General features: G+C 46.1%; 3 protein-coding genes across 5 annotated transcripts in view; 1 reads left to right on the top strand and 2 right to left on the bottom strand.

The window, feature by feature from the left end:
• Positions 1-19,296, bottom strand: part of SLC25A17 (solute carrier family 25 member 17) — a 421,378-nt gene that overhangs the window by 59,970 nt on the left and 342,112 nt on the right. The window contains exons 1-2 of one of the 2 annotated variants that reach the window (XM_065580667.1): positions 3,100-3,392; positions 748-981 (exon numbers count right to left, since the gene is read on the bottom strand). The exons of the other annotated variant lie outside the window; for it this stretch is intronic. Of the exons in view, the coding sequence (XP_065436739.1) occupies positions 748-876 (129 nt within the window). The 5' untranslated portion in view covers positions 877-981; positions 3,100-3,392. Of the gene's footprint in view, positions 1-747; positions 982-3,099; positions 3,393-19,296 lie in introns of those variants that run through there. 2 annotated transcript variants of the gene reach the window in all.
• ST13 (ST13 Hsp70 interacting protein) overlaps positions 7,755-19,296 on the bottom strand; it is a 41,624-nt gene continuing 30,082 nt past the window's right edge. The window contains exon 12 of one of the 2 annotated variants that reach the window (XM_005302561.5): positions 7,755-9,610. In XM_005302561.5, the coding sequence (XP_005302618.2) occupies positions 9,482-9,610 (129 nt within the window). In that variant the 3' untranslated portion in view covers positions 7,755-9,481. Of the gene's footprint in view, positions 9,611-13,814; positions 14,317-19,296 lie in introns of those variants that run through there. The other variant, XM_065580565.1, reaches the window with a different exon arrangement.
• LOC135980746 (myb/SANT-like DNA-binding domain-containing protein 1) lies at positions 12,525-15,279 on the top strand. The gene is made up of 2 exons (XM_065580649.1): positions 12,525-13,809; positions 14,804-15,279. Exons 1-2 carry the CDS (start codon positions 13,233-13,235, stop codon positions 15,277-15,279), a joined length of 1,053 nt encoding a protein of 350 aa, XP_065436721.1. The 5' UTR covers positions 12,525-13,232.

Genomic DNA, 19,296 nt, shown 5'->3' with positions numbered 1-19,296 from the left:
TGCCTCATCTCCATCTTGTCTTCAATCCTGCTTCTTACCTCTGGAGGAACTTTGCTACAAGCTGAAGCTTTGAACAAAGGACTGAGGACCCATCCCAGCGGGGGATGTATTCCAGAGACTTGATTTGAACCTGCAGTTTATTCCATCGCTGCTGCAAGCCTGAACCAAGAACTTTGCCATTACTGTATGTAATTGATTCCATTTAACCAATTCTAACTCTCATCTCTATCTTTTTCCTTTTATGAATAAACCTTTAGATTTTAGATTCTAAAGGATTGGCAACAGCGTGATTTGTGGGTAAGATCTGATTTGTATATTGACCTGGGTCTGGGGCTTGGTCCTTTGGGATCAGGAGAACCTTTTTCTTTTACTGGGGTACTGGTTTTCATAACCATTTGTCCCCATAACGAGTGGTACTGGTGGTAATACTGGGAAACTGGAGTATATAAGGAGATTGCTTGTGAGACTTGCAGTTAGCCAGTGGGGTGAGACTGAAGTCCTCCTAGTCTGGCTGGTTTGGTTTGCCTTAGAGGTGGAAAAAACCCCAGCCTTGGGCTGTAACTGCCCTATTTGAGCAATTTGTCCTGAGTTGGCACTCTCAGTTGGGTTCCGCCAGAACCGCATTGTCACACCTCCTTACCCTGACATGATCTAATACTCACCTCTGGCATGGAAAAGAGAAGCTTAGCCACTGGCCCATGCTGCATCAACAGACACAAATTACAAACAGAGCATCTATAGACTTACCATTTGCAACAACAGCTGGAGACAGAACAAATCATATTTCAAAGACATGACTATATTTATTTGGTGAGAATCAGCTTGCTTGAGGACTTGTGCAGTGCAGGGTTCACAGGGAGGGCTTGAAGGAGACATGGCAGCAGGACTGCACTATTGAACAGGCAATTTGGGAGGTGGTCCTTGAGGCTTTCATGCTTTTATCTGTTCCACTAGCTAGCAGCTTCCTCCGGTAAACCGATCCTGTGAGATGGGAGGAGAGGAAATAAAAAAATAGGACAAATTACTTTTTGTAGAATCAGCTAAACTGCTTGTACGTTTCTATTATCTCATGACCACCAACATTCCTCCAGGTTACATGGTCGCTCACTATTCTGCAATTGACTTGAAGTTTCTCCCTGACAATCAGTCTTTCCCCTCTTCTACCAAGGAAATGTCATTAAGGAACTTTTATTAAAGTTATTTACTTTACTTTTATATGACATTGCTTCTATTTTTATTTCCCATTTCTTTTTAGTCCATTTTCACTCTTCCCATCTCTTCATTCTCTCACGTGAATAACATTCTTCCTCACCCACTCAATTTTCTTGAATTTTTTATACAGTATTTCTTAGCACCTTATCCAAACCTCCAAAATTCCCCTTGCTTGAGGGCTCATCATAACACTGCTGCTTCCCCACTTAGAACCAGGTCCAGGGTCACCCTTTAACCAAGAACAGAAAACCAAAACACACTCACAAAACAACTTCCTGTACCACCCAGTTCTCCAGGCTGTATATCCAAAAAGAATCTTTAAGTTGCCTTCTGACAACTTGACAAGGTGGTTTAATCAAACAGTCAACCAAGATTTCCCCTCTTAGCAGAGTGACCCCAACCCTCCTTTGGCAGGGTGGCTATAATCCCAACCCTCCTTTGTCTAGAGGAATAAAGAGAAAGATCTAATCTGTCCCCAGCCTATGATCATTCCTGACTGGAAAGGAACTCTACTCTTTCCTAGTCCACTGCACTCCGAAACAACCTCCTCGCTCATGAGGTACAGCTGTTGGGATCCAGCATCTAGCCCTCTAATAGACCACAAGTGTTAGCTCCAATCTCTGAAGTCTGACTCCTCAGGCAGTCCCAATAAGAAGGGCTTTTCTCAGCCCAGTAAAGGGGTTTAAATCATCTCAGGGTTAAGTTATAGATAGAATGGGCTTCACAAAAGGACTTAGATACCATGATGCTCAGCATTACAACACCTAACTTTTAGAAACCTAGAAAAATCCCAGGAACAACACTGTGGTCCACAAAGCTGAGTTAGGGGCCTAAGCTTCCTATATGAAAGGGGAGAGAGAGGTGCTTAAGAATATGATCCACAAAATCAAGCACTTTAGGCAGGGAGCTGCCTAAACTAGCCAGTGGGAGATGCTAAGGAGAGGGATATGTGCTAAACCCCACCACTCTCTCAGAGATAGACACCTGAGTCCAGGCTGCAGAGAGGAAACATAGCTCAGCTTAGCATTCCACCAATTGGAACCCACTTCTTGGAGTCAGGAGGCTTAGATGCCTATGCTCTTTTTTGTGGGAATGGGTTAGGAACTTGCCTCATGCCACACGAAACAGTTGGAAGAGGAGGTGGTGCTTTTGACCAACTTAACACTTTTAGCCTAGTGATTAGAGTACTTGCCTGGGATGTGGGAGACAGAGGATGAGTTCCCCCTTCTCTATCAGACCAGTCAAAAGGATATGAACAGGCAGGGCCAGCTCCAGCGTTTTTGCCGCCCCAAGCAGCGGAAAAAAACCAAACAAAAACAAACAAAAAGGAAGCGATTGGCGGCAGCTCTACTGCCGCCGCTTCATTCTTTGGTGGCAGGCCTTTCCCTCTGAGAGGGACTGAGGGACATGCCACCCCTTTCAGTTGGCCACCCCAAACACCTGCTTGCTGCGCTGGTGCCTGGAGCCGGCCCTGTGAACAGGGCTCACCTAGCTACCACTGAGGCTTTGTCTACACTACAAAGTTTTGTCAGCAAAAGCTGCCTTTTGCTGACAAAACAGGGAAGGGGTACACGCTACAAAGCTACGTTTGGCGGCAAAACTCTGCTGTTTTAAACCACTTAAAGAAGAGGCATAAAGCTTTTTGTGGCAAAGTTAAAGCAACAAAGCATCAGTATAGACTGCTGTTTGTTTTGTCAACATAACTGGCTTCCACCAGTAGCCCACAATGCCTGTCCTGACCACTATGCTCACTGTTTTGATCTCCGCTGCCCGGTAGGTTTTCACCCCTCCCCTTTCAAAACTCTGAGAAGTATCAGACAGCTGAGCATGCTGTTCTGCTCCAGGAACAAAGAGCAAATCATTAACATGGAATGCTCCTTTTCTGACCTGTTCTAGGAACACTGGTGGCTTGCTGGGGGACAGACGACACGACTGTTATGCTGCTTTGACATTCCTCAGCACAGAGAGCTCACAGAGCTGCTCAGGATGCTGCTCCCGGAACTCGGAAGGAATCACAGTACCGCAGGCAGAGTGGGCTGATTCGGGAGAGACTGCCGTGATGAGCAGAGCTGGGGGCTGACCTCCCTCTGCTTCAGGATAGGTCGGTCAGCCTGCTGTCTCCCCCGCTCCAGATACACCACTCCCCTCTCCCTCCTCAGTTGAAAAAGCACCTGACAATCTACTAGGATGCCCCTGGAATGATGGGATTGAGAAACCTGCATCATGTGATGCTGTACCTGCCCCATGAGGCATTGCAAACCCTTCCCAAAGCACCCTGCGGCCAGCTGCACAGTGGGATATTACCCACAGTGCACTGCTCTGTGTTGATACAAGAGTTGCTAGTGTAGATGCACTCTGCTGACGTGAGCTAGTGTGGACATGCAACAGCGGTTTTAATTAAAGTGCTTTTATTAAAGTGGCATAACTTTTGCTGACAAAACTTTGTAGTGTAGACAAGGCCTGATTTAAGGGATATTCTGATGTAGGACTCCCTCAATCTCTCCTGTTGAAGCTTATCCACGGTTAGGGTTGCCAGGTATCCGGTTTTCAACCGTAACACCCAGTTGAAAAGGGACCCTGGCAGCTCCGGTCAGCACCGCTGACTGGGCCGTTAAAAGTACAGGTGGCGGCACAGCAGGGCTAAGGCAGGTTGGCTAAGACTGGGAATTGCAGACAATGGGAGCTGTGGGGGTGGTGCCTGTGGGTGGGGGCAGTGTGCGGAGCCCCCTGGTCGCTCCTCCACCTGGGAGCTGGAGAGACATGTTGCCACTTCCTGGGAGCTGCCTGAGGTCAGCACTGCCCAAAGCCCGCACCCCTCACCTCCTCCTGCACCCCAACCTCCTACCCCAGCCCTGAGCCCCCTCCCGCACTCCAACCTCTTGCCTAGGGTGACCATATTTCCCAAAGAGAAAATGGGTCACTGTGTGGGGCTAGCCTTCACCCCCCTCATCTTTCCCCCATGCGGGGCTGGTCTGAGCCATTTGTCTGAGCCTGCCCTCCCTCCCCCCACCCTGCGAGGCTGGGGTCGCTGCTCGCCCAAGCCCTGCATACCCCCCACATGCAAGACTGGGGCTGCCCTCACTGTTCACTCAAGCTCTGCCTGCCCCCCACCCGAGCCCTGCCTTTGCTCCCTGCATGGGGCTGGCATCGCCGCTCACCCCTCGCATCTGACTTTTTTGACAAAAGTGGGCATTTGTCCCATTTGTTCTTGCTAACTGATCAAGGACAAATGCCCACTTTTGCCAAAAAAGTCAGGACAGTCAGAACACTGCTTAAAAAAGGGACTGTCCTCGCCAAAACAGGAAATATGGTCACCCTACCCCTGCCCCATTTCTGGCCCCACTCTGGAGCCTGCACCCCCAGCCCAGAACCTAGGGTGACCAGACAGCAAGTGTGAAAAATCAGGACAGGGGGTGAAGGGTAATAGGAACCTATTTAAGAAAAAGACCCAAAAATCAGGACTGTCCCTATAAAATCAGGACATCTGGTCACCCTACCAGAGACCCTCCCACACCCCAACCCTCTGCCCCAGGTTGGAACCTCCTCCTGCATGTAAACTCCCTCCCAGAGCCCATACCCCCCACCTCTTCCCCCAAGCCCCTCAACCCCATCCCCCAGCCAGGAGCCTCCTCCTGCATCCCAAACCCCTCATCCCTGGCCTCACCCCAGAGCCTACACCCCCAGCTGGAACCCTTACTCCCTCCCACACTCCAACCCCCTGCCCCAGCCCAGTGAAAATGAGGGGGTGAGTGAGGGTGGGTGTGGGACAGCAAGGGACAAAGGGAGGGGAGATGGAGTGAGTGGGGGCAGGGCAAGGGTGTTAAATTTTCTGTAATTAGAAAGTTGACATTCCTACATGAGAAGTTTCCTCTGCTGACACACCTGGCAGACTGTTTGAAGCTCCTCTACCATGAGAAGTTTTCTTGCATCATTACCCAGGAGTGGAGTAAAATTCAGGCCGGTATAAACAGGATGCTGAACTAGAATGCAGCAGTATAGAACCTCCCCAGCTGTGTCTTTGCAACCCCAATCACTTCCACCCATGGCAGCTGGACCTGTATTTCCAGGAGACGTTATAGATACGCTCAGGACTTAATATCAACACAGGCTATGCAGTGGATTTGTTTCCTAAACCAGTCTTTAAGTGTTGACTGCTTCTAAAAATGCTATCTTGGTTGAGAAAAAGCCAAGTTATATGTGACTCCACAACTATGCTTGTCCCACTCCTGCAGCTCTTGGTTTGGAGTACTATAATAATCCCTATTTTGCACATATGCAGCAGTATACACCACTATAAGTCACCACTTGCCTGTTTAAAACATTTTCTTCCCTGCTTGGAATCTGTCTTGGACAGCATGTGCATGAGGGGAAGAGAGCAGAACGGGACAATTCTTTTGCCCTCAAAGTGAAGCAACAATATGCATTGCATAAAAAGTCCAGTCTCCAGCATGCAACATCTCCCACTCCAGCAAGAGAGTGGTCCCACACAGGTAAGGACAGCCCCCTTTTCTCATATTCTCCCACCCATAACACTAATGAGTCACTTTACTCAGCTGAGTTGATGCTGATTCCTCTGCTATATCCTCTCCCATGAGTTCTTCTACCTCCTCCCTGAAGAGGGTCTGGGAGGGCTAGGTGAGGTGAGACAGGCTATACCTAGAAGTGGTGAGCATCTGCTCTACCCTCAGCTGAGATTGGCCCCAGTTCCTCTGACTCAGCCCTTGATCACCCATGTACATTGCCCAGGACCCTTGAGATATCAAGGGGTATTCAGGAGCTCCATGCTTGAGGTACTGTTAATCTCCTGGTCCAACTCCTCATAGAACAGTGATATTCTAGGGGAGTTACCAGAACAAGAGTTGTGGTCCTTTGCCCAGTAGTACAGGTTCTTCAGAGATTTTATGTTTCCCTGGCAGAGGTCTAATGTTGTGGATCCCTTTGTCAGCTTGCTTCCTGGAGATATCACTAAGACTTATTTCTGGCCCCAGACCCAAAATCTTAGGTCTTGCTGGCCTCACACCAGTCTCACAAAAACTTTATCAGCCTCAGGCCAACTAGTCACCCACTGGGAGTATGCTCTCCCAGAATACCAGGGTAGATTATTTTAATCAAGGCCATTTAAATCAGCAAACAGGAACCTTGATTTAAATATTTGATTTTAATCTTGTTTTGCATTTGTACTTATTTCCCTTAAGAAAAGTGGATTCTTATTGGGTGGTATCCATTAAAATATGTTTTTTGCCATGAAGTATAGCCTTCACACTAACTTTGGTGTTTGACTGACCTACACATACATTGCATATATCTATACATATTTAAGCAGTTCTATAATTTAATATGCATTTATCCAGATTTTTAATTTATATTTAGTATATTAGAAAATCGTGAATGAGGCATTTCTTATTTACTGGATTTTTTCACTCATGATTTGCATTAAACTGTATCTGGATGGAAATTGAAATTAAATTAAAATTCACAAAGACAGCATTTTAAAATTGTTTATTATTTAAAACTTAATAAAAGGAAGCAACTGTGATTAGCTAGTTCAATTAATTGTTTCTGGTCACCCTATCCTTCAAGATTTTAGAACTAGTAGATCTCATCCTCTATTTTTATTCACAAATTGAGAGAAGAAAACAAGCTTTACTGGTTTTTCAACTCCCAACTAGTTTCTTAACTAGAATGAGCTAGTCACTGACCTAAACTAGTTGAATAAACTGAAATGAAGAAAATATTCGGTGTCTGCAGAAGAGGCTACTGCTGTCAAATGTTGTTTTAGCACTTCAGCAAGTTCTGGTTCCAGGTGCCTAGCACAGTGACTTCCACTAATTCAATAGTTTGACTTTCAAAGAAAGATCAGAAGCTACATGTACTCTTAATATTAGCTTAAATGTTGTTATAATAAATTCAGGCTTTAACATAGGTTGTCATAATTTCAATTCTAAAGAGGTTTCTCTTAAAAACAAAATTAATTTAAAATCAATCAGGTTGAAATAAAAAATTTTAAAGTGAATTTTTATCCACACTGCAAGATGTACCTGTTCAGATCAGAAGGCAATAAAAGTACTATATAAATATTACTAGTACAGAAAACTGCATGCGGAGGTGAGGTCTGAACACCAAAGCAGGCTAAGTAACTTCCGGTCCAAAACCAGGGAGTAGGTAGGTAGACAAAGGCCCCAGGACTTTTGGGAAGACAGCTGCAGGGGGGAAAGGGAGGGAGACTGTACTAAAGTGGACTCTATATGCATTCACACAGCATAGTAGCTTGAGCATCAGCAGCACCTGAGCTCAACCTATACTCCCTTAGGTTGCTTGATTTAAAGCACCATCACTCAAACCAGAAATTTTTGTATATGGACAGGAGCTGGGTTAGGGGCAACACTTGCACTATAATTTGAGTTAACTTTGCAGGGAAGACAAGCCCTTAGTCAAGCATTTAGTCCAGGCTGTATGCAGTTTAATCATAAACTGTGTGCTTACATTAGGGTTTCCACTTAATGAACAAGTTTTCAGTTACAAAGCCAAGCCAAGAAACTTAATTTTTCAAAACCATACTTTATTTTTTTTTTTTTAAAGGCAACTAGAAGTATTTCAGAACTATATTTCTTAAGCAAAAAAAGAATTCACATCTCTTTCCATTTTGCAGGGTTATTAGTATGAGAAATAAAGCATTTGGTGTGTGTGATTTTTGCATCTGTTGTTGAGTTCCTAAACAAGTCCAGATTTAATTAAAAACAGTGACATCCATTATGGCTTAAGACACAGAATTACAAGATCACTGAACAGAAAAGCTTTCAGAAGACCCAAATGTGACCAAAAGCTAGTTATGATAAACTTTCCAACATGAGCAGGAGGCAAAGTTTAGTAAAGACAAACAAATGGAAGCAGCAAGAACATACCAGCAAAGACACACTGTTCCAAAGATACCCATGCTGTAAATTCACAAAGTGTTAAAAAGTATGCGTCATCTGTGCCAACTAATCCACCTTCTCATATTTATCCCAAACCCCAAGAACCATGAATTGAATGGAAGTGTTGACCATTGGGACAGCATCATATTAAAAAAGAAAGTTAAAGATGGAAGACTGGGGTGTGCAATAGTAGGAAAGGACTTAACTGCTCTGACAAGAGGACAGAGACAAAAGTTGAAGACTTTGGCCAAGAGATTTAATCTATAAGCATATTAGGACTCAGACTCCCTCAGAACCCAGAGTTGCTCTATTGTGGGGTTTATTCTGCCTTTAACTAATAATAATAATAGCATTTTACACCCCATGTTCAGGATAGCTTGCCCACTTAAGGGGACAGAGGTGGTGGTAGGGATAAGTTTCCTTCCTTCTAATTTTCAAATGGTTGAAGCCTGGCAAGAGTTGCCTCATCAGAAAGAGTACAACTAGTTAAAGACCTGCCAATCAGGGAAGGAAAGGAGTGCACTGCTACAGACAATAGGGTGCTCTCCCTTATCCACCTGGACAGAGATAATACAACAGTATTACATAAATATGTTGGGCAAGAATATAGCAAGTAACCTACCTAACCTCAGTGGTATTTGCAATAAAATGTGTTTCATGCCAGAATGAGCAAAGGATAGCCACAGAGCAGGGGGCAATCCTAAGTTTTAAACATTGTTGGCAGTACTGCCAGAAGTTCCAGTGTATAAGTAGTTAGAATATTGGTGACCCTTATTGGTTTTGCTCTAACCACCATCTAAAGTCAGCCACACATCAAAATGTAAAGCAAATAAAAGGGTGTGTAACAGTACCTGCAGACACCTCCTTCATCCAGTTAATACTTTAAAATAATTGTCCCCACCATACCCTCTTCTACAATTAGACCAATTTTCCTGTCTCAGATGGATAATACAGGACCCTGGTGTTACAATTCCTGCTTCTTTACTTGCTGGGGAAGTGAAAGCCAGGATGACAGTTTGATTTAAAACTGCTTTTTGTTAAATCAGACTACCTATTGAAAGATTACAATCTATTAGAAGTCTTAATTCAAAGGAGACCGCATTTAATACTTGTAACAAATGGTTGCAACTCTGGGGTAGAGAGGGAGGATTGAAAGTGTATGTTACCGAGTATAATTTGAGTAACTAAACCAATCTTTGCAAAAAGTTTGATGCATGAGGCAGACTCTCTTTAGAGCACCCCAGTTCTCTTCATGAGAAGATTAGAGGTACAGTGGTTTGTGTTATTGCAACACCTGCATTTGTTAAGTAATCAATTCTTTTTTCCATACACTTATGATTGTATTAAAAGGGAATTTATGGTTGACTTCCAAATTTGGCTGACAGTTTGCTGATGAGGTTCATGACCTTGGGGTTGTTCTGGTACTTGGACATGTTTGCTGGGTTCTGGGCAACATCTTGGAATGCGACCATAACTTCCGGATCCTGCAAAAGCAGAGGAAAGATGTTATTGTAGCTTTATTCCAATACAAAAAGCTTTAAAACATTTCAAGTAAATTTAGCACTAGACTGACAGCTCTGGAGATTAAAGCCAAAGGTAGGGACACTCCTTAAGTCTATCTAGCTGGGTCTTGGATGAGAGACCTCTAAAGAAAAATCCAGGTGATACAGGATGTGAAGCTGGCAATTCATTAGGTAGCATGTGAGTCAGTACTGAGCTAATGCCACAACAATGTGCAAGAGATACTATATTTTGGATGAGATGAAATTGAGTCTGACTTGAAGATATTACTGACACCATGTCACTTGACATGGGTAAGGATGTCAAGTTTGACAGTATTTGAATTTCCATGACTATGTTCTGACTGAATGTTCCCTCTGCAGTTTTATTTAGGTACACAGAATATCTCACTTTCTTTGCTGAAAAGTTCTTTAAGTATGTTATTAGACAAAATAAAACTCCTAGAAGTTGGAAAAGCAAAAATCTTCCATGTAGATTAAGATTACAAATACCACACTTGTGCTTATGTAAAGTGTGTACTTCATAAAGGCACTGGTGCAGTATAAGAATCACACTGGAGGCCTCGATGAGGCACAGGAGCAGATTTTGGACCTTAACCGTGACCAAGAAATGAAAGCCATCTATTTTAATGTCCTAAAGACTCAGGTACTCTGGGGTGTAAAACCCGGAGCACAAGGAGTTTGAAATAAACGTGCAATCTAATGTCTTCATATTCCAAGGAGTTTGGAGTTAAAACACCCATATGAAGATGGCAAAGTTGGACAAAGTCGGTCTGCTTTCTCAGCCTATTCAAGAGGTGTGCAGACTTTCCCAGGGCACGTCTCCCAATCTCTCACCTCAATGTGGAAGTGCGATTTAAAACTTTTGGGAAGTTTCATAGTTCAATGATTCAACAGAACTTTCATATGCTAAACAGATTTTAGACCAATCAGTTCTATGTCTGAGGGCTATCTGCATGCTCAGTTTGACAATTCAAAGAGTCTGCCTTAGATTTTTCCCTTACAGCTGTAGGGATTTCCCTCAGATTTTCACCTTTGGGCTGAGATTGAGCACAGATTGTTTCAGCCCAAGAATAATGAGATAAAGTTATATATAAAAAAAAAAAACAGGGAATTTTATTAGAAGCTACTTTGCTATTTTAACTAGTGTGTTTACCGCTGAAAAACAAGAACAGGAGTACTTGTGGCACCTTAGAGACTAACAAATTTATTAGAGCATAAGCTTTCGTGGACTAGTCCACGAAAGCTTATGCTCTAATAAATTTGTTAGTCTCTAAGGTGCCACAAGTACTCCTGTTCTTGTTTTTGCGGATACAGACTAACATGGCTGCTACTCTGAAACCTGCTGAAAAACAAGATTTTTATCTACACCAATTTTAGCTTCACTACTTAGTATGGAGGAGTCATAACTAAGATATGTAAACTTTTCTGTACTGTGAGTGCAACAGCTTTGACATTTGCACTATTGGTCTAAGAGGCTCTTTTCACATTTAACTCTGTGGTGTGCTTCTGAATGATCTTACTGAGCATCTGGGCATGCACATATTACAGTCTGTGTGGCCATCAATGATATGGTTGGAAAGGCATTTCCATGATAAACTTCTTACACTTCAGCCATATCTGCACTAGACAACTGAACTGTTCTTAACTGAACTAGTGAGAACACCGGCTTAAATTCAAAAGCAGGAAGTGACAATGCCCAGATAAAGACAGTTATAAATACAAGAAAATAAAAATATGATAGCCACTCAAATGTAGCTTCAGAAAACAAACATTAGGCAAGCCACTTTCCTCCCTTCCCCTCAACACCCATCTCAGCTGATTCTTTCAGAGACTAAAAGCTCAACAGATGTTGGCTAAAATAAAGTTTATTAGAAACAATTTCAACAGGTTGTAACAGTAGACAAAAGGAAGGCCAACAAAGGTCTTGAAAAGATGAACACAGTAACAAGTTGGGGGGGGGGGGGGGAGAGAGAGAGAGACTGTCTGTAATATCACTCATTACAAAACTCAGATGAGGACAACTTCAACGGAGACCACCCTAAACAGGACTGGACTTTAGGGGCAATTACAGTTTATGACTTAACAGGAAACAGCTTCTATAAACATAGAAGACTGAACTCCTATCTAGGTGTCAATATTAAGCATTACCATTTGCTAAATGTATGCAGAGCCAGTCATTCCAGCTACTTTTCAAGTCACCTATACATTAGGGAAAGGCAGCCAAAGGCCTGCCATGTGGTACCGCTCAAAAGCCTAGGAATCTTTTCCCATTAACTTGCAGAGAATGACCTAAACAATCAGCATGTGAAAGATGACCATCACCAATAACTAAGGACAACAGAGCAAAGGCGTTGCCCTATTAAAGGCAGTGCACATTAGGAACTTAAGCCATTTTCAGCAATAAATCTACAGCACTGACAACTGTTTCATTCTGTCCACACTGGGAGTTAAATCACTTATCAGAGAGAAAGACTCTTTTAGGATTGAGCCAATCTCTTAAGGCTGTTTTTAAAAAAGTCCTTTCTTCTAACAGTTTCCCCATGTTAATTACACTGGAGTTGTGCCAGTGCTAAGCTGATCACGGCTACTAGCATTTTTACCATTAGAATATGCTTGTTCTGGGCAGAATTAAGCCACTATGGAAGAACACCCATGGCCACTGGTGCCGTCTACACCAGAGCTTCCCCTGTTGCTACCAGTGGAGTTACACTGGTATTAGCAACAGGTGGAAATTTAGGGAAAAAGGCTAGTTCAGACAAAAGCCTGGTATAGTCAGGGCTTCAAAATGCCACTAACAAAAATCTGAAACCATGTTAGCAACTTTCTAGCAAGAACAAAGGTTTAAAGACTCCTCTAGAAGGAAAAAGTCCTAAAAAGTTCCTCACTGTAAAACTGGTTTACCAGTGGTGCCAATTCAGATTTCTTGCCTGGGTAAGGGGACACAAATCCCCCCCCCCATCCCGGGCAACAACCCAGTTCATCTGATCCCATGCATCAGGTCACTAAGCTACTAACTGATTCGGCCCAGTCACATTGTCTGTACGAATGGTGACTGGGATAAATTTCAGAGGCATTACAACTGGAACCATGCTCTGGCAGCAGCCATACTGATTTATTACAGGACCACTGCTTAACTGTGGTTGAGCCATGCTCCCTCCCCGACTCCTCATGATCAATGGAACACTAAGGCCTGGTCTACACTAGGCGTTTATGTCGAAGTTAGCGCCGTTACATCGAATTAACCCTGCACCCGTCCACACCGCAAAGCTATTTAGTTCGACATAGAGGTCTCTTTAATTCGACTTCTGTACTCCTCCCCGATGAGGGGAGTAGTGCTAAATTCGACATGGCCATGTCGAATTAGGCTAGGTGTGGATGGAAATCGACGCTAATAGCTCCAGGAGCTATCCCACAGTGCACCACTCTGTTGACGCTCTGGACAGCAGTCCGAGCTCGGATGCTCTGACCAGCCACACAGGAAAAGCCCCGGGAAAATTTGAATTTGAATTCCTTTTCCTGTCTGGGCAGTTTGAATCTCATTTCCTGTCTGGACATTGTGGCGAGCTCAGCAGCACTGGCAACGATGCAGAGCTCTCCAGCAGTGATGGCCGTGCAATCTCAGAATAGAAAGAGGGCCCCAGCATGGACTGATTGGGAAGTCTTGGATCTGATCGCTGTGTGGGGCGATGAGTCCGTGCTTTCCGAGCTGCGCTCCAAGAAACGGAATGCAAAGATCTACGAGAAGATCTCTAAAGACATGTCAGAGAGAGGATACAGCCGGGATGCAACGCAGTGCCGCGTGAAAATCAAGGAGCTGAGACAAGGCTACCAGAAGACCAAAGAGGCAAACGGACGCTCCGGATCCCATCCCCAGACATCCCGTTTCTACGAGGCACTGCATTCCATCCTAGGTGCGGCCGCCACCACTACCCCACCACTGACCATGGACTCTGAGGATGGAATATTGTCCACGGCCGGTTCCTCGGACATGTTAGCGGACGGGGAAGATGAGGAAGGAGAGGAGGAGGACGAGGCAGTCGACAGCGCTTACAACGCTGATTTCCCCGACAGCCAGGATCTCTTCATCACCCTTACAGAGATCCCCTACCAACCGTCTCCAGCCGTTAACCCGGACACAGAATCTGGGGAAGGATCAGCCAGTAAGTGTTGTAAACATCTAAACATTTATTTGTAACAGAACAGGAATATTAACCAAAACAACAATGGGTTTCTCATGATTAGTTTGCCCTAGGCGCTTAACGTTTCAGTCCTGGGCAGTGCAACTACTGAAAAAAAATCTAACAATGTCCGGTTTAGCATGATTGTCCTGCCCAAGCCGCTCTACTGTTTAGTCACTGCCAGTGCAGCTAGAGTAAAATGCGGTCTATATGTCCGGGGATAGAGCAGAAATCCTCCTGAGACATCTCGATGAAGCTCTCCTGGAGGTAATTGGAAAGCCGTTTCATCAGGTTCCTGGGGAGAGCGGCCTTATTGGATCCTCCGTAGTATGACACGTTGCCGCGCCACGAGACAATCAAGTACTCGGGGATCATTGCTCTGCACAGCAGGGCGGCATACGGCCCTGGTCTTTGGAGGCTTTCCTGAAGCATTCTTTCTTTCTCGCTGTCTGAGATCCTCATGAGGGTGATGTCGCTCATGGTGACCTGCTTTGAATTAGGTAGGGGAATGTTAGTGTTGGGACTGCTTGCCCGTTCCTTTACAGAACTGTAACCGCTGGTTTGCGGCCACGCGGTGGAGGCGGGAGAGGGGCAGCCTACACGGATCGTTCCCGGGGACAGCCGCGAGGGGGTGGGACAGGGGCAGAGTTCCTGCTTGCCGGATTGCTGGCAGCAGGGACTGACATTGCTTTCAATGTGAAATGAGGCCAGTGCTAATATTAAAGTTTTAAACTGCCACAAGTCTACGGCTTACCATGTCTGCCTGCTACAGAAATTCCGGTGTCCTGCCCCGCTTCTCAAATCTGCTGTGCAAGACCCCAGGCACTGAATGCGAAGGCCGAGAATTCGACCTTGTGCTGAGTGCGCATGTGATAGATGCTGTGCATGGTCTTGTTCACAGAGAAAGACTATGTTCTTTGTTCACAACTACATTTATCTTTCTGAGGAATTCACTCCCTTTTTCCCATTCCCACAGCCACATCTGCGACTGTCTCACAACCTAGCCTGGCATCACACTCCCAGAGGCTAGCGCAGATTAGGCGTAGGAAGAAGAGGACACGGGAGGACATGTTCTCGGAGCTTATGGCCTGCTCCCGAGCCCAGGCAGCACAGCAGACCCAGTGGCGGGAGAACTTGTCCCAAATGCACCAAGCAAACATGGATCGGGAGGAGAGGTGGCGGCAGGAAGACCAGCAGGCGACTCAAACGCTGCTTGGACTACTGAGGGAGCAAACGGACACGCTCCGGCGCCTTGTGGATGTTCTGCAGGAACGGAGGCAGGAGGACAGAGCCCCGCTGCAGTCTATCTGTAACCGCCCTCCCCCGCCACCAAGTCCCATACCCCCCTCACCCAAAGTCCAAAGAAGGAGGGGCGGCAGAGTCCGTGCTAACTCTCACTCCACCCCTGCAGAGAGCTCTAGTAGTAGAAGGCTCTCATTCCCCAAAATTTGACAAGTTCTTTCCTTCCCGCCTCACACAAGCCCCCGTCCAAGTTTCACCTCCCAGTTCCATGTGTAGTTGATAATAAAAGACACGTTTCTGTTAATTACTGTTTCCATCATGTTCTTTTGGAGGAGGGGGGGAAAGGGGGTTGGTAATTGGACAGGACAGTCACCTTTGGCAGGGTACATAGGCGGGGGCAGGTCCAGCAGCAGGGCACATACACAGTGCAGTGACTAGTTACCCTGGTCAGTCTGGGAGGTGGTTTTCATGTTATGTGGTGGGGGGTGGGTTGCTCTGTGACTTTGTGGCGGGGGAGGGCAGTTACAGATCTTAAGCGGCGGTCCTTATCCTGGATCACAGAGCCACGCAGCAGGGGATCTGTAACTGTCCTCCCCCTGCCACAAAGTCACATCGCCCCCCCATACACACAGTCCCGATCAGGAGGGGTGACAGGCTCCGTTGAAACAACCAGTCCACCACAGCGGAGCCGGTCAATCCTGGAGTTTAGAAGCTTAATTTGCGTCAGTACACTACACCCGCTCCCCACCACAGTCTACGTCCCAGTTTTAAAACATTCCCGCGAAAACAGTAATAAAGACAACGGTGTTCATTAACAAAGTAGAAGTGATTTTATTTCTAAACGTGTGTTGGAAGGGGGTGAAGGGGGTAGGTAACTGGAGAGGATAGTCAACATTAACTGGGTAAAGAAACGGGGGCAGGTTCAGCTTCTCTGTACACTAACTTAAAAGTCACAGGTTACCCTGCTCAGTCAGGAACCTAGCTTTCAAAGCCTCCCGGATGCACAGCGCGTCCCGCTGGTCTCTTCTAATCGCCCGGCTGTCTGGCTGGGCGTAATCAGAAGCCAGGCTATTTGCCTCAATCTCCCACCCCGCCATGCGTACGTGGGGCGAAATGCAGCAGACGCCATTGCACACGCGCAGCAGCGGACTTTCCTGTCTTCCCCCCAGGGGCTGCTAACAGGGAGTTTCGCAAGGGAGTTCTCCAGGTGAAGGAGGAGCAATACAGCACCCTTTTGGGGACCGTGTGCTGTGGCTGGCAGTTGGAAGCTGTGAGCTTCAAAGGAAGGTTTGAAAGCTAGAAGCCTCTGGTAAGTGGCTGAGCCTTCATCAGTGGGCGGGGCATTCATACAGGCCAGGGCTTTATAAAGCAGCGCACAAGTGACCAGGGAGCTTTGCGAACAGGGAGTTTCGCAAGGGAGCAGGAAGGGGGCGAGGGTCCCTTGCCGGTTCCATCTGTTTTCTCTTGATTCCCCTTAATACCTATAAACCAACTACATCCAAAACTTCTTGCTTAAACAACCCTTTCAGCCGACAGGAGGCTGCAGACAGGAGTTTGACAGAGGGAGGCTTATGATGGTTAGGAAGACCCGCAACACCTATGCCAGCACTGCTTCTGTCTCCTCCACCTGTGCCTGTAGCCAGACAGAGCGCCTGAGCATGGATGCCTCTACCCAGATCCTGGTGTGGTTTTGCAGAGACTGTAACTTGCAATTTCCACTTACGGATATCCAGGCTGGGGGGACCATCCAATGTGAGAGGTGCCTGCTGGTGGAATCTCTCAGGCAGCAGGTGGGAGAGCTACAGGAGGAGGTGGCTAGGTTGAGGAGCATCCGAATCCACGAGCAATTCCTCGACAGTGTCCATGTGGAGACAGCTGAGGTAGCTGTCCCAGTACACAGGACTGTGGATACACCACTGGTGGAGGAGGAGATGGCTCAGGGTGGACACTGGCAGCTGGTTACTTCTGGCAGCAGGCAGTGCTCCACCCCTGCTCCAAACCCTCCTGCCGTGGTTATAGGTAACCGTTATGCTCTTCTTGATACAGGAAAGAAGGAATCACTCCCTACAGTAAAGGAGGAGAAGCCTCGTACCCCTAAGGCTGGGAGGTCTGCTGCCACCACTGCGAATAGGAAACGTAGGGTAGTGGTGGTCGGAGACTCTCTGCTGAGGGGGACGGAGGCGCCCATCTGTCGCCCTGACATTTCATCTCGGGAGGTATGCTGCCTGCTGGGGGCCCGTATCCGAGACGTTACGGAGGCATTGTCGAGGATTATCCAGCCCTCTGACTACTACCCCATGCTACTCATCCATGTGGGCACAAATGATACTGCGCGGTGTGACACTGAGCGGATCAAGAGTGACTACAGGGCTCTGGGAGTACGGGTGAAGGAGTTTGGAGCGCAGGTGGTATTCTCTTCAATTCTTCCTGTCAAAGGTAGGGGCCCGGGCAGAGACAGATGCATCATGGAGGTGAATGCCTGGCTGCGAAGATGGTGTCGCCAGGAGGGCTTTGGCTTCCTAGACCACGGGGTGCTATTCGAGGAAGGACTGCTAGGCAGAGATGGCGTTCACCTTTCGAGGAGAGGAAAGACCCTATTCGGACATAGACTGGCTAACCTAGTGAGGAGGGCTTTAAACTAGGTTCGACGGGGACAGGTGAGCAAAGCCCACAGGTAAGTGGGGAACATGGAGACCGGGGAGATGGGTCGGAAACGAGAGGGAGTGTGGGCTATATTGGCAGAGAGAAAGGAGGGTCAGGACAAAACTGGGAGGAAAGATCAAACCAGTATCTTAGATGCCTATATACAAATGCGAGAAGTATGGGCAATAAGCAGGAAGAACTGGAAGTGCTAATAAATAAATACAACTATGACATTGTTGGCATCACTGAAACTTGGTGGGATAATACACATGATTGGAATGTTGGTGTGGATGGGTACAGCTTGCTCAGGAAGGATAGACAGGGGAAAAAGGGAGGAGGTGTTGCCTTATATATTAAAAATGCACACACTTGGACTGAGGTAGAGATGGACATAGGAGATGGAAGTGTTGAGAGTCTCTGGGTTAGGCTAAAAGGGGCAAAAAACAAGGGAGATGTCATGCTAGGAGTCTACTACAGGCCACCTAACCAGGTGGAAGAGGTGGATGAGGCTTTTTTCAAGCAACTAACAAAATCATCCAAAGCCCAAGATTTGGTGGTGATGGGGGACTTCAACTCTCCGGATATATGTTGGGAAAATAACACAGCAGGGCACAGACTATCCAACAAATTCTTGGACTGCATTGGAGACAACTTTTTATTTCAGAAGGTTGAAAAAGCTACTAGGGGGGAAGCTGTTCTAGACTTGATTTTAACAAATAGGGAGGAACTCGTTGAGAATGTGAAAGTAGAAGGCAGCCTGGGTGAAAGTGATCATGAAATCACAGAGTTTGCAATTCTAAGGAAGGGTAGAAGGGAGAACAGCAAAATAGAGACAATGGATTTCAGGAAGGCAGATTTTGGTAAGCTCAGAGAGCTGATAGGTAAGGTCCCATGGGAATCAAGACTGAGGGGAAAAATGACTGAGGAGAGTTGGCAGTTTTTCAAAGGGACACTATTAAGGGCCCAAAAGCAAGCTATTCCGCTGGTTAGGAAAGATAGAAAATGTGGCAAAAGACCACCTTGGCTTAACCACGAGACCTTGCACGATCTAAAAAATAAAAAGGAGTCATATAAAAATGGAAACTAGGACAGATTACAAAGGATGAATATAGGCAAACAACACAGGAATGCAGGGGCAAGATTAGAAAGGCAAAGGCACAAAATGAGCTCAAACTAGCTACAGGAATAAAAGGAAACAAGAAGACTTTTTATCAATACATTAGAAGCAAGAGGAAGACCAAAGACAGGGTAGGCCCACTGCTTAGTGAAGAGGGAGAAACAGTAACAGGAAACTTGGAAATGGCGGAGATGCTTAATGACTTCTTTGTTTCGGTCTTCACCGAGAAGTCTGAAGGAATGCCTAACATAGTGAATGCTAATGGGAAGGGGGTAGGTTTAGCGGATAAAATAAAAAAAGAACAAGTTAAAAATCACTTAGAAAAGTTAGATGCCTGCAAGTCACCCGGGCCTGATGAAATGCATCCTAGAATACTCAAGGAGCTAATAGAGGAGGTATCTGAGCCTCTAGCTATTATCTTTGGAAAATCATGGGAGACGGGAGAGATTCCAGAAGACTGGAAAAGG

The sequence above is a fragment of the Chrysemys picta genome, chromosome 1, assembly GCF_011386835.1.
Source record: "Chrysemys picta bellii isolate R12L10 chromosome 1, ASM1138683v2, whole genome shotgun sequence".
Taxonomy (NCBI): Eukaryota; Metazoa; Chordata; order Testudines; family Emydidae; genus Chrysemys; species Chrysemys picta.
This window is presented reverse-complemented; position numbering and strand designations above follow the sequence as displayed.